Consider the following 27,247-nt stretch of genomic DNA (forward strand, 5'->3'; position numbering starts at 1 on the left):
TTTTTTAAATTCACGCTGATATGACAGCTGTCACATACAACCTAACAAAATTGTTTCGAATGAAGTTAAAGACAATTGAGTGTTACTAGAGCCATCTTACAGAAAAAAACGAATGACCCTTTTGTCTAACCCAATACTATTTGTGTATTTCTTGTCTTTCTCATGAGAACTTAAGTTTCATGAGGACAGGTCCCTTTATGCAGTGTATTTTCTCCAGTTCTAGAAACATGCCCACAGCATAGGATGCATTCAGCACTTTGCTGAATTAATGAATGAAAGAAGAAAATGAGCAGTTGGGTTAATGGGCTTTCCTCAGGATATCACCTGATTTACCCAATAGTGAAAGTGCAACGTGCTACTTAAAAAAAAAAAAAATTCAATGAATTAATCCATTTGGCATCCTCAGCAAGGTCACATTCTTGGCATTCAGCTATATGCATTTAATGTAGTTTGCAAGTACAAACTCCTATGTCACTTTCTGTTTGGAAGGGAGAGTATCAACATTAACAATCTCTGGTTATATCATTTATAAACATGCAGATGTGGATTATTAAAGATTAATGCACTTTAGGATTGGTGTCAGCATTCTGTTTGTCTCTTGCCGAAACCAATTCTGTTCTTCATTAGCCAATGACAACCCTTATCACCCTGTTACGGAAGAGGAATCAAAGGTGCAAGTGTGTGAACTGAGAATAAGTGATGAAACTGATTAGTAGGAGACATAACGGCCATAATCAATCAACGCATCATAATAATCCTGGCTCCAGGATTATCAGAAAATAGGGAAATAAACATGACACTCCTTGTAAAACGGTTTTGTTCCTTTCACAACTACTATTTCTTCCCTTTAGAAAACAGAGTAACACATCAAAAGTTTGTGGAATCAACTTTAGGAACATCTTGACTGTAAGAACTATATGCTTTATCACCATTTTCCAAAATGTAGCTAAATGACTTTTGAAACTTTTACTTCTAGGCTAAAATTAGTCCCTAAGAGCTTCTGTGCCCCTCCCTTCCGATTCCTCATTCCCAGTGAAGACAGAAAATACAGCAGGTCGATGCCAACAGCGTTCCAACGGTGGCAGCGCGATGCTGGTTCAAGAAGCAACAATACTCAGTTAAGCACAAGTCGAGAACACTGACAGTCCACTCAGCTCAAGAAATGAAAACAAACAGTGAACAAGGTGTTTGAAGTGCTTCTTCAGTGAATAATGTAAAAAAAAAAAAATCGTGGAGAAGTGGGAGTGGACCGCTGGATCCAGCACGCCAGCACATTCGTTACTGCTGATCTACAGAGCAGGATGAGGCACAAGATATTACCTTGGTGACACAGGCTTTCCTACATTTTCATATGCAGAAGATCAAAGAAAGGGAATGGAAAATGAGAGGAGAGTTTAAACTGAACTGCCTGACTTAATTTTAACTAAGAGGGGGAGCAAAAGCAAGTGGGACTGTGTATTTTGAGAAAATCCCCACGCTCTCATTTCTGAATGTGAGAGGAGGATAAAAGGCTTACTTTGAAATTTGTTGGGATGGAAGAACTGGAACGATTTCTACTTTTGGAAAAGAAGGAGACATACTCATTCCCCAGTTATCAGGATACCTGACTTGGGTCAGGAGGGACCTCTAAAGGGCAGGGTAGCTAAGGATCCTGGAGCAGCTGCTTCAAATGCAAGGATCTGGCTACAGGTCAGCAGTGGGGAACCTGCCCTTTAGAAACAGCAGGAGACCAAGGTACAGCCAGGATCCTGGCTGAATTTTAAATTAGTATCTTAAAGGGGGAGGCTCTAATAACCAGTAACCAAGCCACAGAGAGCTGCAATGGCATCTCTCTAAAAGACAAAATATATTGTTGCTTTCTTAAGTTCTGCTAAGCATCATTTGGAAAGGATCTGAAATTACTGCTTTGTGTAACACACAAATATTTTACTTTGTAAGGGAAAAAAAATACTGGCTGGAGTTCTCTTTGGTTTGTAGAACTGCTGAATCGATGTTTTCTGGGCTGCCACAGATTAAAAACACGAATATATCAATGGCATTTTGTGTTTAAGAATTTTTTTTTTTTCCTGCACAGCTTGCCAATAAGCAGCATGCATCTTCCTTGCAACAAGCTGTTGCAGGATTTCTACTTCGAGAGAAGCCAAAAAAGAACACTTGATAGATGTTTCAAAATAAGATTACCAGGTAGGGTGACTGTGCAGACTTTCAATAAAAAATTTTAGAGATTCTACTGTTATCATGAAAGGAAACTGGTTTAGAACCCCTTACATATAGAAATTAGCTCATAATTTGACCCTGAGTTTTATTAAGCAAGGATAAATTAAAAAGTGAAAAATTTACTTATTTAGGATGGGTTGAGCTTGAGCCCTAAGAGTTCTAAAAATCCCAGGGGAATGGATTAAAAAAGAGAGAGACACTGATTTACACCCTCCGGTGTTCATTTTTTAGGTACTAATCTTGACAAATTAGACCAGGAACTATCATTTCCTCTCACTAAAATCCTTCCTGTTCACTCCAGCCTATGACTAACTCCTAACTGCAATTCATTTTTCTCTTTCCCATTATAGCATCCTTCCAGAATTTGCTTGTCTGAATGTCAAATTAAGCAAGAAAATTAGCTTTTTTGACCAGAATATCTCCTTGTTTGTATCTGCAGCTATATCAGCTCCTACAGAAATCTACTTAGCTCTCACTTTCAAAGCAGAGGGTAAACCAGGTGAGCACTTATACAGAAGAACTCTAAATATACCACCACGCTGTCCAAAGAGTTACTTTCCGTATTTAATCTAATATGTGCTACCTTTTTTGGAATTCATTCTTTTAGTGTCTAAGATTTTCCTGAGGGGCACAAATTCATTATGGTTAGTTGGTACGCTGGATGCATCTCTCACCATCTGGGAACTGACATGATAAAGCTTCAGAGAATCAGGCTTAACCATAAAGTAACTGGTGCTTTATGAAAGTGGAAGGGCTATCTCTGGCAAAGCCATTTCTGCAGGCTCTTAAAACCTGTGGTCCTTTTCAAAGGACAGCAACTTTTCTGCCAGGTATGAGTCTATGTAAGTAAAGAGGGACAGAGCAGCTCCACCCGGGGAGGCACATGGGCAGAGATTCTCATGGGGGAGGCTCCAGCTGGCTGGAGAGGGAGGGAAAGGAGAGCTTCTGGGAGCGGGAGGCATGAATGGAGAAAGACTGGAGCAAGGAGGGCAGCTCTTAAAAGACTGATGAAAGACCACTCTCCCCCCTTGCCCTTCTTCTTCCTTTACATCTCTCAGCTCTTAGAACACCCTGACCCACGGCCTCGTGCTCTCCTTTGGCCAGCAGTCCATCTGGGGAGGGGCAAGGTAGGAGGTGAGACACCTCCAACAGCAAAGCACATAAAACTTAAAAGGAGGGAGTTTTACTCTCATATTTGATGAAACTTTATTTTATTTCTGTCTATGACAGCTAGGAAAATATTGACTTTGATTGGTCTTCTCATAATAAACACGTAATACTATGCCAGAAAAAGAATGGTTGGAAAGAAATGTCTCTTCATCATGACACTAATGTGAATACCTAATTTTCTATCTTTGGTCCTAGTCTACAATAATCAATAGCCCTTCGGCTGTCAGATGAAAGTGACTTAGCTCCACCTAAAACTGGATTTGGCACAAATGTCAAATGCTAAAAAAAAGAGTGGGGAAAAATCTATTCAGGAATTTACAGGTTCTATCCTTAGATCTTTGATAATAAAACTGATGAACTATCCTCAACAGTCTGAACATCTAAAGTTTTTATAAACAGAACTGTTTATTAGGCTATGAGCAGTTAATATCCGCCTGCCTATCAGCAACCCCCACTGTTCACCCTTCCTAATATTTAAACACTGTTGCTGCTTATAGCACATGGAGGAAAAAGCTGACAAAAGCCTTCGGCCAATAAAATAAAAATAAAAACAGTTCGGCTTATTTACATTTTTGCTTTGTTAGTAAACTGCAGTGGTTGGTTCTGGAGGCAAGACAAGTGAAATTAACATCCACTAAATCCTTTGGCAACAGCAGTGCATTCTGCCGTTGTGCTGTGTCAGCTTCCACTATGTGTTAGGACGAATCAGGCCCAGTGTAAGACCTACACAATACATTCAAGACCCAATAGTTTATTCTCCTTAAATCAAGGTCAATAACTCTAGGCTGTAACCCAGGAAGCAATGCAATGGGATCATTTATGAGAAGGGAAACAAAATGTTTAATATCATACATTTTGGAATCAACTGCGCCCTACATTAGATTTGCTTTATTTAAATGTGTACATACATGCACACTAACAATTAGAAAGATGGGGATATTTCATTTCTGTTTCTAAATATAAATATATCAACATGAAGAGGAGAGAGAAATGAAACATTAAGTAAAAACCCGGAAAATGTATAATGGCACTGAACGTACAACATATACATTTCTGTTCTCAAATGCTTGTTTAGATTAAACAACCAGGCTGAATCCTTTCCCTTCTAACCATAGACAGCTGCAATGCTGGAGCCCAGTAATGTGCAAACAAAGGGAGGGAATCCATGTGGCTACTTACCACAGAAAATCTCCATCCTGCTTTTCAAAAGAACGCAGGAAGGAAAAGCCCCACTGAGTTAGGGAGGGATGTGCCAGGGCTGATGTTGTGCCGGTGTATCACAGTAGTTGTTCCCACGACACTCACAATGTTTGTGAGGCAGCATGACAGGAGGGCAAATTTGCAGTGGGTGGAGAAAAGGTTTAACAGGCAAGAAACAGATTCAGCCGTTCGGGATGCTTTAGTGGGCTTTTGTTCATCTACCTCTGGGATACTTCTCATTAGCTGTCAATTTTATTTACCAGAGCAGAGATGGAGAAAGACGATTGCACTTTTTCAACAAACCCTGGGAAAGCAACACCAGGAAGAGTCCTCACAACATTTTGGCTTTGCCTCACCCCAGCTGTCAGCTACACAACAGCTGCTCATTTTAACAGTGCCTTGCTGGAGAGACAATGAGTGAACGAGCCAATCTGTGTGACGCGTGGAGAGGCAGTAGCAAGATATAACAGGAGTTAATGGGAGAGAAGTAAGGGCAGGAAAAACACGTTAGTGCTGGGAATGAGAGGAAGGAAGGGGGAGAAAAGAAAGCAAAAGGCTACAGACAGAAAAATAAAGGGAAATTCCAAACAGATGTTCCCCCCAAAAAGCAGTCTGAGTATCATGCCCTGGGTGAGAAACCACGTAATCTTTACCGGACATTTGTATTTCATTGGTTCAGACTCAGAAGCAAACGTAGGTAGATCTGAAATGATCTCAGACTCTAATGTACAGACCAACAAAATTTAACATAAGGGCTAGAGATGGGAAAAGGAGGAGGTGAGATTACTCAATCAGCCTAAGGGCTCATTTACTCTCTAAGGAAGGGTGTCTGCATTTAGTTAAATAACAACCCCCCAAATAATCAACGTTACGATCGTCTCTAAAGTGTGGTTTTATTATTTATGACAAAGTTCACAAAAATGTATTTAAAAGAACTTTTTAAAAGAAGGGGAGACAGGCTAAATGGAGGGAAAGAGGAAGACCAAACGTTTTTTCAATAAAACCTGCATGATTTTTTAACAAATCCCCCCCGTAAAATAACACCACATAAAATGTTTGATGAGCGTCTACCAAAAATGTATGTTTGAATGTCCCTGAGCTTAGCTGGGGAACAGAGTAGAGAAACAGGTGGTATCCAGACTCAAGCCACGAGGGTGACTACCAAGAGGTCCAGGACAAGGGTGCTGACAGCTCCATGGCTCCGCTGTATGAATTACAAAGGGTGCCCCTTCCCCCAGGACAGCAGCTGGCATTTCACTGCCATTTACTCCCCCGGCCCATGTCCCTGGTCCAGTGAGCAGTCTACTCAAGTGCATGTGGCAGCCCTGGCTGGGAACACGGAGAGGGTGGGACTCACGTTGTCTCAAAACATGCAGAAAGTGTGAGAAATAACCCAGGATTCTGAACTGCATCTATTGGTAAATTTTATACTACATTGCCTGCCTATCACCTCACGCAGAAGTCTACCTGCCTACGATCTGAGCGAAGCAGGGGTTTCAACGCTTGTCTTCTGTCCCCTCTTAACCTTCTCAGACCCAGCCTCCCAGAATAGCGACCGCTGACCTATCTGTTTTTTCAGGTCAGGAGAAAAATGGTTTCAACTTTGTGAAAATACATCACACTTCCATGGCTAGTTCTAGCGGTCCTATCGAATAACCTCAGTAAACACAGCAAATCATCACTGGACACTTTATATACGTGTCTTCTGAATGGTACAAGAACACTACTGGATTAAGAATCAGAAGGCTTGTAGCCAAAACCGCTTGTGCTGTTCTGGACAGTAATGATCATGGACAAGTCTCTACATCTCAGTGTGAATAATAACAATAACCGTAATCACAACAATCATTAACATGCACTGAATGCTTACCATGTGCCTGCTTTATATATATTAACACATTTAATCTTTACAGTAATCCTATGAGATGTGGTTATTATCTTTACAGATGCAGAAACTGAGGCATAAGGAGGCTTAGAGGCTTGTCCAAGGTTACACAGCTGGTAAGTGGCAATAAAACGAGCAGGTGGGATCAGATGATTATGAAAGTCCATCCAGCTCAAATGTTATTTGTCATTCCACACCTGGGAGAAAGGTGAATAAATGCCAAAACTGCTCACCAGATTTTCTAAGAGTTTATTCCTCTTAGAATAACACTGACATTAAAGAAATGTTCTATTTGCCACGTTTTATATAATTCTATTACTCTACAGCTTTACACTCAGCAAAGATAATTCTGGATTTATCTGAATAGCGTGCCTCTGAACACAAGTGGAACTTCTACTATGTAATTTTATCCCTGTACTAAATTTCACTGAATCGTTTTATCAAGCATCGTGTAGAGTAATATAGGTTGCAGTATGATGAAATGAAACGTAGGCCCAGGACCTGGGCAGTTAGAATTTCTGACACAAGTTTAAAAAACAAACTATTAGCCTTAAACATCATTTCCAAGAAAGCTGAAAGCTTTCTATTAAGAACTCACTTCCCCAAGAAGTCAGCAGAGAAAAATCACATTCAGGTCCTCCCCTGAAGGTACTGTGAAGGACAGGCCTCATTTGTGACAGGGCTGATAGAGGTCATCAGAATCGTAATTCACTGACCAACCTTACCCTGTGCAAAACACAACTAAGTACCAGACTCTTAGACCAATTACATCTACCTCTAATGTGATATCACATAACCAAATTGAGCTCTTTTGTTGGGTTATGTGTGTTCTATACAGCACCAAAATCCAAACAGTGAAATAAAAGTTACAAAATCCCCATCTGGAATGATAAGTATATGTATGAAAATCATCAGATTGTGAACTACCCATGCTAGGAATTTTAAATGAAAAACTAAAATATCTTGATGCCTCAGAAAAGTTTTCATTTAAGTTATTAAGAAAAGTCCTTTTGATGCAATTCAGAAAAACGAAGTGAGTTCTTGGACAAACTTAGTATTTTACATATAACTTTCCAATGTTTAGGTAGGTGATACCTTAAAAACCATCTCAATACCAAAAATTGCCTAAGGAATTCTGAAATACATAGTAGTCATAGCTTAAAAATATTAAAAGCAGGTAAATCCAGGTTTTATTACAATCATTACGAGGACAAATATTTTTGAAAGAAAGGTAACATCAAGATGCCATCAATAAAATGTATCAAAATTATAGGTAATTTAAAATATGGATCTTAGGCACATAACATTTAGTCAAAAAAGCTAAGTGGAGAAGGCCACATATTGTATTATTGGGGTGACCATACTTCATGATTTGCCCAGAATCTTCCTGGTTTATACCTGTTCTACTTCAATTATTAATAGCAACCCTTATACGCTCAAAAGTGTCTCAGCTTGGTTGATAAATTATACAGTCACTTTAATATGATACATTTCTATAAAGCTCAAAACTAAATAAAACTAACAATACGCACTCTATGACTGCTTGTAATAAAATTCTTTAAAAACTCCAAATAATCCAAAAAGAATGATTTAAAATACATTCAGAGAATATCTGAGGCTGGGGAGAGTTATAGGGCTGAAGAAAAGGAAGGAACACACAGACAGAAACAACACTGGCAATACTCCAGTTCTTAAATTGGATCGTGAGTCATGAGTACTCATTTGAGTTATGTTTCATAATTAGCATTTTTCATATGTTCATACATATGTTTATACATATAAAACATGTATTTAAAATATAAAAGGAGCAAAATAGTAAAAAGGGGTAAAACTGCCACCCATGTTTTTAAGATAATAGAACAAACTATCAGGAAATTTATCAGCAATTCAATATCAATTCTGATAGATTAGTAAAAAGTACTTGTCTGGCAGCCACCTGCATCATGCTAGCAAAATTTACACAGAAAAAAAATTACATCTACTTTGCAGATAAAGGAAAGCTAGTTGCTTGGTGGGTTTGAATGAATGATGTTTGATATAAGAAAGACAGCTGGGACAGGATGAGGCAACTGACAAATAAATAAACAAATACATAACCCCAAGCACATAATAAAGGAAGCAAAAGATACAGAAGTAGTATGACTACTGAAATAGCTGAATGCAAGAGGTTAATTGGAACATGCACTTCTTATATCAAAACTAGAAGGCAAGAATTTGTATAAATAACAAGGCCTTGAATGTGTGCTGGCAAATTAAGACAATAAGTATAAACACTAAAAATATTTTAGAAAATAACTGCCATGGTATAAATTAAATAGAACCCTAAGAACTAAGGCTAGTACTACCAATAATCTCACTTTAGTGGCACTTATCAACAGAGGAGCTTATTTAACAGAATCATTACAAAACATATGCTAAGAGAATAAGTAATTTTCTGGCATACATAAGCTAAGATAAATGTGCAAACTGAAAATATCAAAGTAATTGGTGATTTTATTAATTAGGTGTTTACAGTCATTAGTCGAGTATATTTAGGAACTGGGATGCTTGTATGCTTTGGTGATAATTCATAGTTACGCTCCTAATACGTGGTCCCATCATTAGGATTTTAAATAGTAAAAAAAATAATGGTATGCATGTTGTTATTGATGAACACTAGGTCTGTATTTACTACAGAGTAAAATAATAATCATTAAGAAGTGAGTACCTGGAATACTTGCAGGAGAAATTGGGCCAGATCGTGACTGGTTGCTTCCTACAGGAGAGCCGACAGGAGAAGGCGATGGGCCCCCAGGGATGCTGGAGAGATGGGGAGATGCGTGTGGAGAGAAAGGCGACTGAGCTGGGTTGCTCTGATCCCCTTGGCTGCTCGTGGACCCGGACGCACTCACTGCTGAGCTCAAAGTCGCTTCCGTTCCCGTGGGGAGGTCATCAATGGAGCCGGACAGGTCCTACGAAAGAAAGAAATAGCATGCATTTATAGAGTAACACATAGTTGGACCAATACCTGTTCAAAATACTATTTGAAAATCCTAACAATGCCCCCTTCGAAGTTTTTCTAGATAACGCCCAAAATCCAGAGCATGGCCACTTGTTATTAGAAGACTTTAATGAGGTCTCTTGTCAGTTGAACCCATAGGATCTGATCCATCGCTAAAAAGTGAGTAAAGTTGTACCTCCCTTTCATTAAACGATCCTATAGCTTTCCTTTAAGCTGTCAGCATCTAGTCCAACAAACCTGTCAAAGAGTCACAGGAAAAGCACTCTATGCGGTGATGTACCATCTGAATGGAATGCCTGATTCGTAAATGATTACTTCAGTAAGCTGAAAACTATAGGCTTTGGATCCTCCTATTTAGAGATCAACATTGGAGGACTGTCTGAATTTCAAACTATGATCTTCTAATGTAATAGTCAAAATTGTAACCAAACCTTGTGGTGAGAAATTCTTACATTTTAGGTAATTGCAAAAGTGCTCTTATAGTAAAAGAGTGATGTGTTATTTTTATCTCATATTGTGACAATAAATCCCTTTGAAGTTATGTTGGCAGAAATGAGTCCTAATGTTATAACCTACTTTTTATACAGTTTTAAGCTAAACAAACAATCTTTAAGGTCCGGTAATTTTATCACAACAACCTCTAGGCAGTTATTAAAATCCCCATTTGACAGACATAGAAACCAAAGATCAGAGAGTCAAGGTCATTGTTACTAGTTAACACCACCGAGGACAGGCGGCATCTGCTAAAGATCGTGAAGGGAGGCTGAGAGAAGAGGAAGGAGGAAACTGTCCTCCACACCCTCATCAGAGTGAGAGGACAGAGCCTTTGCTCTGTCTTCCTCATGGCTGTGGCACTAGGGCACGTGCCACGGCCCCCACCAGCAGGAGTGAGTACATCAGCGCAGGCCTGCCGCAATGGCTGGGCTCCCAGATCACCAAGTCTGCAAACCCAGGTGAGACCCGGAGCTAGGTGCTGAATGAGCCCTAAAGACTGAGAGGCAGGATAAAAGATATTTGTCTTGATAATCTAGGACTAAATATTGCAGAATGGGATCAGAAATACCAGGTTATGCTACTGTCTGCAAAGCATATTCAACACTAATTGACATCTTCCACTCATGCAATTTTATTAATGTTTAATTTTACCTCATTGCTTACTACTGGGACTGCTAAAACTAGGGCTTTGGAAACTGGTGGAGCGAGATGCTTAGGATTTGAAGAATGAAACTAGACCAGGAAGTACAAAGGCGGCCAGGTAAAGCAGAGCTGGTTAGAGCTCTTCAGGGTACCCCAAAATGTCACAAAGCAAACTCAGAATCAGGATCCTAGACTCCTAGAAAGTTTATCTGTTAACCATCTGTTATATAATTAACTTCTCTTTTATTAACAGCAAAATTGCCAATGATTAAAAAACACGTTCTAAAGAAGAGCTGATGAAAATCTCACAAAAAAATGAATGTTACAGAAAAACAAAAATTTCTTATGCTAAGAAGAATAACATTTAAGTAAAATAGAGTAATCTTCAATGTCATATAACTGAGCTTATAAGTCAGAAACATTAATAGTAGCAGGTAATTGAAAATATCACCTCCTAGAAAAAGTATCATCTCCAAAATAAAATGGGGCAAACTGAACCACATTTTCAGAATTCAGAGAAAAAAATATATAAACATCTCTACTTAGGGCACATGAGATGCATGATTTTGCACATGTTCAGCTGGTAAAACACTGTATTCAACTTGATTACTGGGTTCAACAATAGTTCGATTCAGACTTTCAGAATTTTTTGTGAAGCCAGGTAGAAACAGAGGAAGATTATTAAGCAAGTAATATGCTACATACAATGTAGAAAGTATTCACACTTCAGCAATTCACACTGTAGCAATATGCTACATACAATGTAGAAAGTATTCACACTTCAGCAATCAAGGCAATTATCTGAGTTCCTGGAAACAAAACTTAAGCTAATAGATGTGTGCACATGCACACATGCAGAGGTGCTGAATGCTGAAAGGGACAACAGGACAGGATTCTACCCACTCCTCCCACCCCAGGCTGAATGCTGAGTTGCCTGACGTCTGCCCCCCACCCCACCGTCTCAGAGCCAGGGAGGGCGGGGATTCTAGAAGAGTGGCTGGGTCCTGGGTAATTCTTAAAGTACCTGCCCCCAAGGCATTCCCTTCCTAACCTGATATAACCAATTCACAGAAGTGCGAAGGGACACACCTGTGGACTCCAGGACATGGCAAGCTATGGCCTGAGGGCTAAAATCAGACCCTACCTATTCCGGCTTCACCTGTAAGCCAAACATTTTTAAATGACTGAAAAAAATCAAGAGTAATATTTTGTGATATATGAAAAATACTTGAAATTCAAATTTCGGTGTACATAACATCTTACTGGAACACAGTCACAGCCGTTCCTTTTAAGTATTGTCTATGGTTGCTTTGGGGCCACAGTGGAGACCTTGATAGAGACGGTAGCCCTCAAAGCCTAAAATATTTACTATCTGGCCCTTACAGAAAAAGTGTGCCGACCTGCGGTATCTAGTATAGCCTCTAATGCCTTTGCCTCTTCCTTGGGGGAAACAAAAGAAGGACAGGTCTCAGCTGAAATGCACGGTGACCCGTGTGTCAGGAATTATACAAGCTTCACCAGGAACAGGGACCGACTCCACATCTACACCCGCCTGGAAAACCTGAGTGGGAGCCACATAGAATTTTCCTCTTTAACGGTATCAGCCCCTGGTTAAGAATGGGGGGGTGGGCTCCGTGTACAGATATACTCTCTAATACCTAACAAATGTGTATCATGCATAAATAAGGGTCTCTCACATAAGAATCAGTTGGGAGGAAATATGCTTTTCATGATTTCTTTAAAGAAAAAAAAATTGGTGGATAACTAGATATAAAATCATTATCTTCTATTATACTACAATACAGAATTCAACAGAAAAAACAACATAGATTCAATTTTTAAAAAAATCACTATTTGAAGTTAAATAATTTTATGCAAATCTTTCTTCATAAAAAAACAAACTGTTACTTCGAAAATTTTAAAATTCTCTGCACTACCTATAAATTCCTTCCCTGTCCTCCCTTAAAATTCCATGTTATGGTTGAAAAAGTGACACGGATGGGTGTTAAGAGAGCTTCATTCAAGCTGCAAAGGCATGGAAAAACATTTCTGTTATTCAACAAGCTGATCGAAGAAATATCAAGAGAAAAATATAAAAACGGTGGCTTTCTTAATGTTCACAAGTCATCAGAATTTCAGTGCTGACTACACCTGAGTGTAACAGAAGAGTAATAAAAAGATATAATTTCTATATTACTGTTATACACACACGTAACTTTTATATGTAAATTATAGAGAAATATTCCCGCCCTGCAGATACTTAGGGTATCCATATGTATAGCTATCTTAAAACGTTAATAAAAGAAGTTCAACAGTGGTTTAAACATTCAGCCTAGTTAACAAAGAAGCTCTGTAACGAATACCCCTCTAGAGGACAATTTAGTCAGCAGGGCACCAACTCTATTCTTCTTTTATAAGTACTATCAGATCTATATGCCTGTGAAGAACAGAGAGACCTTACTGCATCTCATTCTAACCAAGGCACCTTCAAGCTACAGTGCTTCCATTTATCTTGCCGGAAAGCTGGCAGGTAAGGTAATTGCAGGGAGGACTCTTTTAAGGGGCCGGAGTCCCCCTGCCCCACACCATTCCTTACGTCCTTCCTCTTTATTGATGGAATGACGGGTAAGGCAATGACTTCGTGGGCTCATGCATAGTAAATTCAATATTTTGCCATGACAATTCGATTTGGCAAAATCTTGCTATCAAGTTGGGTTTTCAAATATCTGACATCACTCGGAATGCTGAATACTTTCCAGCACACCCAAAAAAATACAACCCCTACTATCAGTGGTTAGTTTATATTTAGAAAATCAATGCCTTTTTTTGGAAAAGCTTGTTTTACTTTAAAATTTAATTTAAATGCAAGTTCCCTGCAAAGACTTTCCCCTCTGTAACCATTATCCTTCCACCTTCCGCCCATGTAAAATTTTCATTCTAACCCAAGTGACAAGTACAAGAGATTTCACTGTGCTTAGAACGAAATGCCACTGGGGAGCAATAACAATCCTATCAGACTCCGACAAGAGAAACACTTATGAATTAACATAGAGCACAAATATGTTCCGATTGACATGATGGGATAGGGTGGGGGAGGGCAGTGACAGAGGAATGTATATAAGAACATGCCAGGAAGGAGCACAGGAGGAATTTTTAGAGATCTGCAAATATATAAAATAGACATACAACATTACGTATAAATATGTCTGCATACTATATATGATCTTCCCTAAAAATACTTTACGTTCATATATTATGACTTACTACATCTAGAGACATCTTTGGTTTTGATGGTAATCAATTTATCTAATAAGTTTGTTTACTAAAGGATAAATTCAGTCAATGCTAGTGATGTCTTACTGTCTTGAACTGGGAATAAGTTAGAAAATTTTACTCCCTTGTTTAATTAAGTAAGTGGGTTTTTTAAAAAAGCAAATAACTCCAAAATACTCTCAGCTATGGTTCTCAGTACAATTAGTGGACGGTATTAGATCAGCTACTGGTAGAAAACTGCAAAGCGTCACACACACTGGGCATCTCTTGCTCAGAAGTGCCCCAAGAGAGGATGAGGATAAACACTGAATTAGAAACAGAGAAGATATTTCAATCAATGAGACGAGTTCAGGTCTGTTGTTTAAGGATTTTAATAGGATACAGTTAATGATTTCTCATTGTGACTTCCCATGGGTTTGAAGCACAGGTTAAAATGCCAGCTCAATGGTCTTTTAAAAAGTCTCTCAGTGATCTTCAAAAGCAGAAATAGTGTCTCTTCTCCTTTTTAGAATATTGAGTATCAAATCCTGGCATGCAGTTTTTCTTTTTCTCTCTCCAACTAGACCCTAACTTTCTTAAGGGCAGTGACTCCTCACACCAGGTCTGGTGTTAGAGAGGAGGATTTGACTGGTCACTGGTGAACGTCACTGAATTTATAAGCTCTACAGTAAAATACAGCTGCAAATACTGTACAAAGTAAGTCAGCACGTGCAAACGTTTCTGAATATTTACCATAAATGCTCTAGTGAAAACGATTGAGATTGCTATTAAAATTTAGCAATGAATTCTCAGCCCTCTGTTTCCAATTAGCATCCTGGAGGCCAAGCATCCAGCCTCATTAGATGCTTAGCTCTTTGGAAACACACTGTAAAATCACTTCATACCCTCCAACCTTATTTTAGAACTATCATTTTAGACATGGGATACAAATACACCTTGAAGTTGATATTAGAATTGAGCCAATAATTTGACTGACATATATACACAAAAGGAAAAACCTCACAGTGACTGTTTAATTTCCATGATGTTTGTAGGCTTCTTTTCAGCACAAACCCATGTAACAGTGTATTTCAAAGACGCCCACCAAAGTCCCTGCTGCTTTCATTTGTCTAGACAGCAAATGAGTTAAAAGCTTAGACTTCCTGTCTAAATGAATTAAAAAATGCAAAGGCACAGAAAGACAGAATCCACAAAGAAAATCCTTCCAAGCACTAATTTTTAGGCCTGCAAAGCATCTTCTTACAAAGTTATATATATCTCACTTTCTTGTTAAACATGTCCAAATAACAAATATTTATCTCTTCGTTATATGTGACAATATATACAATTCTTAGCCTTAATATGTATAAGGTCAACTGGAAAAAAAATATTTGATCTTAATTTAAAAATAGTCACAAGCTCAACAAATGACAAATTCATATCTAAAGCCAGGGATAACACAAGGAAAATTAATGAGTCAGAATTCATTTTAAGGGAGGTAGCCAAGAACCATTTTTTGGGGAAATTACTTTCACCTGATTCATTTGCATTCTTTCTCAAGCAAAGATTCCATTATGGGTTACTCTCAATTTAAAGGGACATATATAAGGATAATCAGCTAAACTGATACTTTACAAAAGCAGGACTCAGAGTTAAGCATACTATCATAAGCAAAAATTTTTATAATGGTTATATTTCCTTTGATTTTTAAAAAATTCACACCCAAAATAAAAGCTATTCTCAAAGGTCCTTGGGTTAGAACCCCTGATATGAAATGTGCTGCCATTCTAAATTTAGAAGTGGTGAACAATGTAAGTATGAAATATGCATCATGTAAGGGAATTTTTCTCCATTGCACAGGCCTCAGGGGGATCCTAAATTATTCTGTTTTTGAACTCTGCCCAGGGAGAGTCTCTGTTCTTCCACTATTAACAGCAGACATTATGTAGACCAGGAATAACAACACATAGACCCGTAACCACAGTATGGGCAGTCTTGAACTTAAAAATAATTTGGTAAGAAAATTTATTTTACAGTTATCTTTTGGTTGTATGGAATTTGGGATTAACACTGTCGGTTCTGATCCTAGGCTACCCTTTCAGGTGATAATGGTGACGCTCATGATCACGATTTGATGTTTAGCGATACCCACTGTGACTACCATTCTCCATGGCACAGATGTTATGTACATTTTCTTTCATGAGGAGACTACAGCACCTTGTGAGCTCCAGTCCGTTGTTCCTACCAGGCAAAATGTTTTTTAACTGATTTCATTGTCCAAAATAGCCAGGACCCTTCCCGACCTCAAGTCAGGGCCCAAATCAGTGCTGAAAACACTAAAAAAGACTCACATATGAATAACTGCTGGCCCTTTGTTATTCTAAGGGCAATGGCATCTTAAAGAATATACTAATTAATACAAATGACAGGCTACTGGGGGAAACTAAAACTATATAATAAAGTGAGAATACTGAATAATTTGGGGAGAGATATTGGTACTGAGTCTTACCCTTAGGCAGGCATGCCCTCTCTAAGGTTAGTAGATGGAGCTGCGGGGTGGGTAGGTGGGAGGCAGTGGGGGAAAGAAGGTGGAAGGCAGTTTTTACATGTGGATGACATTTTATGTTTAAGTTGGCCTGTATAGGTGATCTTGTACACTTAAATGTCCTCCTTTCATGGAGTCTCAATGAAAAGAGACAAACAGCTAAACAGAAATTCTAAGAAAAAGCGAATTAACAAGTGTCGTGGAATAAAGAACGGTACGTCTTCAGCCAGCGCACATCTGCCCAGGGGCTGCTGTCTGACACAGGTCCAGACTAGGAGTGAAGGTGTGCCCTGTGGACAAGTGGAGGGCAGAGAGAACAATGTGTGAAGGCAAAAAGAACTAAGGGAGGCCATGCCCCTTGGGAAGGGTGAGGAGATCAGGGAGGCTGGAAAAGCAGAGCGAGAGAGGATGAGGCTGAAGAGGCAGTTGTGAATGACTTCACATGCCCACGCCAAGGAATATGGGCTTACAGTTTTAGGAACTAGGGGGCCAACAGAGGTCTAAACGGCGAGTTTTAATATTATCAAACAAACACACAAAAAAATACAGTGGGTGCCAAATGAGAATTGTTAAACGTTTTAAAGCCAAAAAAACCCCCCTTGTTTTCAAATGTTTATGAGCAAAGAATGCTTTAAACGTGATTAAAATTACAGGTACCATTCAAAAATAAATTTGTAAAACTTTTTAAAAAATCGATATATTTTTAGCACTATATAAAATTTAACAAGTAAATGAACAAAAAGTGCCTAAATAACTATAGTCCAGGTTAAATATTAGTGTGCTTTCTAACTGCAATAATTTCACAAGTCTACAGGCATCCTATTCCTTTCATTTATATGTAAGAATTAACGGATAAAATGAATTGAAGGGTAACAGCCTTTATCCTTAAAACAGCACAACAGTGTCTAAAAACTAATATGAGTAACATAATTTAACAGATTATGTTCTTTAACTATATATTCTATTCCAAACCGGTGACTCTGAAGACATTTAGTTACAAAGGAGGAAAATCCGCTCATGACATGCAGGGGCAGGGACGTGGGTTTATGGGTTGGTGCTTTACAAGTATCAGTGCCAGGTATGAAACTATAAGTATGAATGACCCACGTGCTTTGAAAGCAAATTGACAAACTAACAAGATACGTAAATATGTAAGATTTAGAGTTTGTCTACTGATATGAGGTCTTATTGCTAAAAGTACATCATAAATCTTTATGGCAGAAAAGCAATCAACACCAACTTTTTTGCATCTCTCATGGTAAAAAACAAAACAAAAAAGACCCACTATTGTTTACCTAGAAGTACAATGCTTAGCATATAGAAATTCTGAAAATAAAATTTCGAAACAAAAAGGCACGAACCCTCAGGAGACATCTATTTCTTCAGTGTATAGCAATGAAATACTTTAAAACAGTAAGACGTATAGGAACTGCAAATAAATTAGCAACTTAAAAAAAAAAAAACACAACTCACAAATTGTACCGAGTCTACGTGGAATAAAGGGAAGTTCTGTCATAGAATAATACTAAAACTTCGTTTTTTGACATTTTCCGCAGTCACGTGAGCCCTATGAACATACACACTTGTTCTACATCCTTCACTGGATTTTTAAAACCTTTTGTTTTGAAGTGACTTTAGACTTACCCAAAAGTGGCAAAGACAGTACTGACTGTTCTTTCACTCAGTTTCCCTTAAAGTTAACATTTTACATAGTAACCATGGCATGTTTATCAAAACTATGAACTTGACATCGGTACAATACTATTAATGAAACTACAGACTTAATTTGCATTTTACCAGCCTTGCCAGTAATGTCCGTCTTCTGTTCCAGGACCCAATCCAGGATACATGTCACATTTATTCACCTTGTCTCCTCCAATCCGTGACAATTTCTCAAATCTTTCCTTGTTTTTCACAACCACGACACATTTGAAGAGCACTCCTGAGGTATTTTGTAGAATGTCCTTCAATTTGTGTCTGTTTAGTGCTTTCTCATGGTTAGGCTGGGGTTATAGATTTCGGGGAATAATACCACAGAAGTGAAACCTCCTTCGCAAAGCAACATATAGGGGTGTGATATCAACACGACTTAGTACAGGTGATGTTAACTTGGATCACGTGGTTAAAGTGCCGTGTGCCAGGTTCCTTCACTGTCAAGTTGCTCTTTTGCCCTTTCCACACTCTGTTCATGAGGAGGGAGTCACTGAACCCAGCCACACCCAAGGGAGGGCAATTAAGTTCCACCTCTTGGAGGAGGCTTAACAAAGAATTAGTGCATGTATGTTAAAACCACACAGTAATTAGTACATATTTGGGGGGATATATTTGCAACTATGCACATATCTGTTTCACCTTAAAGTTTTGCCTGCTAATTTTAGCATTTATCAGTCGATCTTGCCTGCAGCATTACTCTAGTGTTCTAATAGTGTTGATTTTCTATTTCCTTCATTCCTTTTACATTTATTATCTGGAATTCTTATGTAGGAGGAGATGTCCTGTCTCCATTCATTTTTACATGGTCAAGACAATTGTCTTATATATATTTTTTGGTGCAACTTAAGTTCCTTTATGATGATTAGGTGATACTCTTATCAACACTAAATGGTAGTAGTACCTCCAATTGAGATTTCATGATCATAAAATACGGGAGAGAGAAAAATATGCACTCTTTGCTTTTCCAGACACAGCTAGTGGAATATAACTTAGTATAGCCACTTCGGACAACAATTGGTAAGCATCTTGTAAAGCTAAAGATGCATTTATCTTATGACCCAGAATGTCCACTCCTAGGTTTATACACTGGCACATGCACATATATACAAGCATAGTAGCATTGTTTCAGTACTGTAATAGTTTAAAAAAAAAATGGAGACAATCTGATCTTCCAGCAATATAAAATCAAGAGATATATTCAGAAAATGGGATACCATACAGCAATGAAACTGAATGAGCTAGAACTAAAAATGTTAATAGGAAGCTCACAAACAATACTGATAGAAAACTGACCAAAAATCTCAACGTAGCAATACTGAACTAATACAGAAGAGAAGGAACAAAAAGAAAGTAGTGGACTGTTAACCTGGTAGTGGAAATTCAAAGTCTAGAGCAGCAGCAGTAAGCAAAGATCAGAAGAGGTAACGAGAGTGGGAGGAGCACCGTCTACGGACTAGAGGGGAGGACGTGGTCTAACCCGAAACGAACCTCTGCACTGTCCACTCAGTTAAGCCCTACTTCCCTCCAAGAGCCGTCCATTACCATCCTGGTAAAGTCTCCCCCGACATCTACCGCGCCAGAATGAGCTACACAGCTCCTTCCTCTATGATCCCACATCATATTTATCAACTACACAACTTCCCGTGTTGAGTTTTAATGAATTGTTAGCATCTGCTACAAGGCAAACTCTGGAGTAGGACCACTTACATTCAAACTTCGGCTTTGACGCTGACCCTGACCGTGGGCAACATACTTAACCTTTCTGTGCCTCACTCTCCTCATCTATAAAATGGGGGAAATACTAATATCTGTCAAAAAAGAGTTGTTGTGAGAATTAAATGAGACGTTATACGTAAAAGAATTAGCCCAGTAGGATCTCCGTAAGTGTAAGCTATTATCATTATTAACCATAAGGGAGAGGCAGTGGGTTAGAGAGCCCGAACTGTGTGTCACTGGGGATACAGTGCAAGACAGCAGTGTTACTGGAAGGAAGTGGCTGAAGAGTGAAGAAGAGGCAGGGAAATGTGCCCTCCCCATGTTTCCTGATCCCAGCGGGTACCGGGGAAGGCTCTGCAGGCTCTAGGGGAACCAAGTCGAGCAAGAGTTAGGAAGCCGGTTAAAAAAACGGAAACCCAGACAGTAGCAACAAAAGAGAAGGGAAATTATGTGTAGAAGAGGTAGGTTTTTTTGTTTTGTTTTTGTTTTTCAGGTGTCCGCTCCATCATTCATAAGCTCTTTAATGAGTAAGACAAAGACCGCCTGCACTGTTTATGAACACAGGTTTTCAACAATAATCCTATCAATGAAGTTATAACAAATATTTGAGTACTGGAAAGTGGTTAAGAAAAACACCCGTCATGACTCACTATTTAAGAATCACAAATGCAGAAGTATTACCACAGAGAGACCATTATGCTGTAGAAGAAAGAGTGCTGGCTGTAAGAGGAGTTTAAAGCTTGGTGCCACCACTGATCAGCTATGAACAAGACAATCTAAACTTTTATTCAGTTGCAAAATGGGGATTATAATGTTTATTTTCTCAATGAGTCAATATAATGAATAAAGCAAATGATATGGAAATTGTGAAGAATATCACTTTTAAAACATAAGATATTATTTCCTGAGGCTAATTTATATATTAGATACAGGATTCAAATCACTCGTTTTAAAGAATAAGTCAGAAATATAATAACAATGAAATAAATACTCAGGCCTTATTAATTCAAATCACAAACTCCTTCCTTAAATTCATATCACCCTTTGTATTAATGTCAAAAAATGTAAAAACAAGAGTTGTTTCATTTCTTCAGTATTAAAAATTTGAAGGAAGTTTTAAATATAGAAAGAGTCTAATAGCTTCAATAACAGAAAGTGTTTTTATATTTCCATAGGAATCATTTTTGAGACGCCTGAATATTTTAGAAAAAAGTAGAGAATCCAGAATTTTTTTTTTTTACATGATCAGCCTGGCTAGATTACAGATGGAAATGCTGTGTAAAGGTTATTTTTATATTTTAAAGTGAAATTCAATACATGCAACACTCCCCCCAAAGTCAAACTTAAAAACATGCATTTTTCTCATTTTCAGTTATGGTTTACAGACTCACTCAGATGAGAGGTTGTTTTCAACTTTGTACAGGGGCAGCTGGTCACTTAACACCTCAAGTGCTGGCACTAAAGGGCAGTTTTACATAACAAATCTTCCTAAGAGCATATAACCATTTTATAATATATTACTTCAAAACTACTTCTTGAAAGGCAGTGGTTATAAACCTTTTCAGGGTTTCAGACAGAAACTTCTAATACCAATAATAATAACGATGATGATGATAATAGTATCAGTAAAGAAGGGCCTGAGTTAGGTCTTGAAGTCCAGCATGTTTCACACTCAACCTCCCAACAGAGCCATTTGTATGCTAGGCAAGGGTATGACTGTACCTCACATGTACAGGTAATTATCCTGTTGCTTGGAGCATGTTCCCAGGCCAACAAGAAGAACAGAGTTTTCTCTGATGACCACTTTAAGTGGTCTCAGAGAAGGCGTAAACAAATTAAGATACAGGATTCTGAAAGGCAGAAGGGTAAAATTCACATTTCCTTAGCCTTCTAAAACCTTTGAACAAGGGAGACACCCAAATAACCTGACTCGCAAGCCCATCACATTGCTGAATTGCTCTTTATCCCAGTAAATCATAAGTTTTGAAATAAAATTGGACTTAAACTCTTCATCAACCTAAAAATCCCTGGAAAGTGCTATGAAGCCTCCTTCTGAATCTCTACATCTTATTCCCCTCCTCTAATGACTTGCTTTTAAAATGCATTTATTAGATGCTAGTTTTCTCTTGAATATTTGTATTGTGTTGGGGGTGGGAGCTTGCAAGGAATCGGACTCTGGGACCACACAGCTGCTCCCAACGCTAGCTGCTCTCTCACTGACTCAGAGGACTCAGGCAAACGACTGAGTCCCATCAGCCGCCACCTCTCATCCGCACGCAGTACAGGGACAACAGAAGTAATGACCTCACAGTGCTGGGTGGGGCTAAATGAGGTAAATGCTCTGCATAAAGCACTAAGCATGCTGCCCGGCGCCAGATAAGTGCTCATTAAATATTTACTGTAACGTAGGTATACAGTAATAGTGTAGCGGTTAAAAGCATAAATTCTGGAGTAAGAGCAGTTTGAAATCAAGTCCCGGCTCCATCGTTTCTTCCCCTAATCCTGGGCAAGTTACTTAACTTCACTGAGCCTCACATTCACCATCTAAAATAGGGGGGAAATATTAACAATGCCATGGTAAGGATTAAATATAATTATGAAAAATAAGTATTAAGCATATAGTAAATGTTCAATAAATAGTTGCTATGTATGTATATAAATGCATACATACACATATAACCATACACACATTTCAAATATGTACGCTTTTTAAAAAGCCCTGTTTATAATGTAAAATGCAGAATAAAGAATTAACAAATGACTTCTAGAAAAATATCTCACTTATAAGATGGATGAGTAAACAGCAGTGGCATGAAGGTATCCTTCTGTTCTTTAACAAATATTTAACAGATAATAATGTGTGTGTTAGGAAAATAGTATAATATTAATTGTTAACATAACTAAGTAAACAGCCTTTGGCATTTCTATAAAATGTAGTATCACCAATTATAAACACTGCACAAGAAAGAGGGCACTGACTGGAAAAGGTAATCAGCCCAGGTTGTGAAGTCTTGGTTCAAATCTGCGCCATCAGTTCTTAGTGGTGTGAATTAGGCAAGTGAATTAATATCCCAAAGCCTCAGTTCCTTCACCTATAAAATGGATCTGACTCAAAGAGGCCGAAAGAACTAAATGAGTTTAATCAAGAATCCATTTAATAAATATTAGCCATCAGAGTTTGATTTTTATTATGTCACACAGTATTCAGATAAATTTAAAACAATATTTCTTGTTCACATCTAGAAAACTAGATGTTAAAACGGCAAAAAACTAGAAACCACCTAAATATCAATTTACTAGTGGGCTATCTAAAAATACATAATAATTATTAGAAATATATATTTTAAATAATGTAATTTTTTTTGAAAAGACTGTTGAGTGAAAATCAGTAGTAACAGCAGAAAAACAACTACCAGTATCTAATTTATGTAAAACAGTAGAAAATATTTCACGAACATATACATTTATGTATACATGTAAAATATGTGTGTGTGCATATATATATATTTTTAACCCTTGATGCTCAATAACATTTTAACAGTGGTTATTTTATGTGATTGGATCTGGGAGGATTTTCTCTTTCTTCCTTGTACTTGAGCAGTTATTTTAATAAATGCTGAAGTTTTTTGTGAAAGAAATAAAACAAAAGGCAAACCTACAGATTTCAACAGTCTTTAACAAAAGTCCATTTAAAAGATGGGAAACAGCTGAACAGTAGTAGCACTAAATCATATTAGTATTTTCAGAATAGACGTTAAAACTTAATGCAAAAGTACATGGTAATGAAATAACAAGACAAAGTTGGACAAATAAAAATTATGCTCATATGCATACTTTTCACATTTTATCACAGGCTAAGGTATTTTAATAAAATTTTCCTCATGGTCTTCATTAGCAAGTCTGTTTGTACATACTTGAGTAAGATGGCGGAGGAAAACTTTAAAAATCAAATTTTAGGCAAACGGAACAAAGCAAAAATATAAATATTGATTTTAATAGTATGGCCTTATGATACAGCAGGCCCCAGCCTGACAACGCAACCGCTAAAAGTGATGAACACTCAACATACGCAGACACAGGCACTTTTAGTTAAATGGGTCCCACAGAGCTGGTTCCCCACAGAAGCTGGCATCTTGAACCCAAGGAGTCTCAGAAGAAACAGAAGTCACATGTCTATCAATATTTTAGACAGAATCTAATACAATTGTAAATCTATCATTGTTGGCAACACTGAAGAAATAGGACCAGTTAATAGGAAACACTGAATACCACTGCTTCAGGTTTCTCTGTCTTCTATGGTCTAAATAACTCCATCCAGAACACTGCCGTCAAGGGTCTCGTTGTAAGAGTTACGTGTTCAAAATTATTGATTTCCTTTTACTTCCAAAGAAAACTACAATTTTAAACACAATTCTCTTTGTGAATTGATGCTTTTAAATCTCCCATTTCATTTGGAAATTGTAAAAGAAAGCAAGCAAGCTAAACACGGTCTTAAAGTATCGAAATGGAGTTTAAATAATAAGCCAAGTATCATAAAATTATAACCGGAGTTAAATTTGTTCTACTGAGCTCACTTTAACTTCTAGAATGAGTAAGCACATGTGACTGTTTAGGAGTGCCACAATGGTCCACCAGTTGGTAGAATGTGACATGACTTTCTGTGATTTGTCCTAGTGTTGCATATACCTGTCTCTTCTTGCCTTTCTGTATGCTGTTCTCTTCTGAATTTTCTTCAACACTGCTAAGTAGATAAGACATCGTATAAAGGAAAAGATGGATTTTGGCTCTGAGAATAAAAGCAATATATTTTTAAAGCATGTATATAAAGATTGGTGAAAACTACTTATGAATTAAATAAAAGAGGAGTGAAGGAAAAATGTAAAACTACAACAAGCATAGCAATCTGTTATGAGCTGAATGAGTGCCAGTTTGTGGGCCTCAGGGCTCGGTAGGATTTCTCTGTACAGTGCCAAACTCCAACAATATTGTTATGGTTAGAAAGGAATTTCTCACAAGAGCTAACAAAGGCAGAAGGTCATAAATAAACCCAGCAGGATTGCCTTGTCAGTTCTCATTATTAGCGCTGCAGGCACTTGCTTTTCTGTGGGCTTCTTACAGGTTCATTTAAGTGTAAGAGTTCCTCCTTGAAAATTCAGATACTCATAAACAAAATGGTTCTTAATCTAGCAAAGAAAAATACTTGAAAAGTAAGTAAGAAAATAAGTAAGCAAGTAAATAAATATAGAAAGGACAGAAGCACGGCCAATGGCAGAGCTTAGCCTGGCATTTCCGAGAGCTGGAGCACCTTCACTCCTGGCCTTCGCAGCCCAGCAGTGACCAACAGCACGTTCTGCTTTCTCACCACAATAACAGTCTGCAGAATTCTATCTGGGCAGGAAGTGAAGCTGAGCTCCTAAACTGATGCTGACATGTGTTACAAACTGAGGGAAGCACAGCTGTGTGATCATTACTGCAATTATGAAGTGACATTTAGTGTTAACTTTATTTTACTGAGGATTTTTAACTAGTAACAAAAAAAGGAGGTACAAATCTACTAATGACAGAGATGTTGATTTTTAGCAATTAAAAAATAGGAATGTATTATTGGGTCTCTAAAGATAAACATTACCCTTTGCATAAGGCAAATCTACATCTTAAGAGCTCTTATCAATGCCTCTTAATAGAACAGAAGATTTAGTTTTGTAATATTTAAAAAGTGAGATGCAAATCTCAATTCTTTCTTAATTTTAAGTCCTTGTATTCTAAGAAGGGCTGAGAACATCACACTTCCAATTATCCCAATACACATATTAATTCAAATGAGAAAAAAATCTGATAAACTTGATTCCATTTACTAACTCAAAATGAAGACATATTTTTCTTCAGCAACAACAACAAAAATATACTTCATGGTGTCATTTATTTTCTTTAAAAGGAAAAATAAAATAAGTATCTTTAAGTAATATAAACAAAGGAGAAATATATCAGAAAACAAAATAGAAAATAAAAATCCTCAGTAGTGCCACTATTTAGAGCTAACCAAATTCTAACATTTTGCCATATTTCCTTCTAGTCTTTTTTCTTAAGAAGAGCAAAATAGCATATCTCTTTTTTTTTTTAATTTTTATTTATTTATTTTTGGCTGCGTTGGGTCTTCATTGCTGCGTGCGTGCTTTCTCTAGTTGCGGCGAGCAGGGGCTACTCTTCGTTGCGATGCGCGGGCTTCTCATTGCGGTGGCTTCCCTTGTTGTGGAGCACGGGCTCTAGGCGTGCGGGCTCCAGTAGTTGCAGCACTTGGGCTCAGTAGTTGTGGCGCACGGGCTTAGTTGCTCCACAGCACGTGGGATCTTCCCGGATCAGGGCTCGAACCCATGTCCCCTGAATTGGCAGGAGGATTCTTAACCACTGCGCCACCAGGGAAGCCCCAAAACAGCACATCTCTAAGCATAATGTGTATACAAAAATAAATAAGGCACCAACTGACTTGTCATCCTCTATCAAAAAAATGAACATCTTTTCCCCAGCTGATTTTCAGTTTTATAATTTGTGAAGTTTTTATGTAATGGTAAATTTTAAAAATTCTATGTGTCCCACATCACCCCCTTTAAGAGAATAATTAAAGTTTCCAAGAGCAGAAAGTTGTTCTCAGAGGCTAGGATGCTGGAATACCAATTTGTGCAGTTACTTAGTCAGTTATAGAAACTGGGCTACTAAGTGCGGGTGTGTTACAAAGAAAGGTATGTTTGCAGAATTACTTTTCACTGGCTTGCAGCCTCTCATTACCTACCACTCATGATTATTAGTGTCAAGCTGATGTTGAATTCTTCACAGAGAAAATTCTCCATGTTTGCTTTAGATACTGGCAATTGGTCTATGTTCTTAGCATTCACAGAGGATTGCCCTTGACTAGCATAACATCACTGGTACAAGGAACATAAATAAATGCTGAAAAGAGAGGAGTTTAAATGTCCAACAGTGGTAAGAAACCAAAACAGGCCTTACTTTACATTGGTGGGGAAAGGTGGGCTTTTCTAGAGAATATTTCTGAAGCAGCTAAGTTACTGCATTAACTGTAGCCTGTATAAGAAATCTGTGTGTGGTGTTAAACTTGCAGTGGACGGCCAACATCATATTACATTTTTCGATTCGTAGCTTTATAACCACGTAGCCCACGGTTGACAATATTAGGCAGTAAAGAGTTCTCAGGAACTTACTACTGAATATTCTGTCAACAGTAATAAATAGTAAAAACAAGGGTCCCAAATCTGACACACTTAGGACATGAATAGTATATAAAAAAATAAAAGGACCTATTTTTAGACTTCAACAGCTAACTCAGGCTAGTATTAACCAAACTAGACTTCACCAATTCTTAAGAGTTGTTAGGGCTCATATCCAGTATTTCAGGTAC

At 37.9% G+C, this 27,247-nt stretch overlaps 1 protein-coding gene across 7 annotated transcripts in view; it reads right to left on the bottom strand.

Annotated features, from left to right (window-relative positions):
* The window catches only part of ARID1B (AT-rich interaction domain 1B), a 406,097-nt gene that overhangs the window by 113,051 nt on the left and 265,799 nt on the right, over positions 1–27,247 (bottom strand). For all 7 annotated transcript variants that reach the window (XM_082404508.1, XM_082404506.1, XM_082404503.1 and 4 more), the window contains one exon: positions 9,180–9,423. In XM_082404508.1, coding sequence (XP_082260634.1) covers positions 9,180–9,423 — 244 coding nt within the window. The remainder of the gene's footprint in view (positions 1–9,179; positions 9,424–27,247) is intronic.

Source organism: Balaenoptera borealis (assembly GCF_965194805.1).
Source record: "Balaenoptera borealis genome assembly, chromosome: 9".
Lineage (NCBI taxonomy): Eukaryota > Metazoa > Chordata > Mammalia > Artiodactyla > Balaenopteridae > Balaenoptera > Balaenoptera borealis.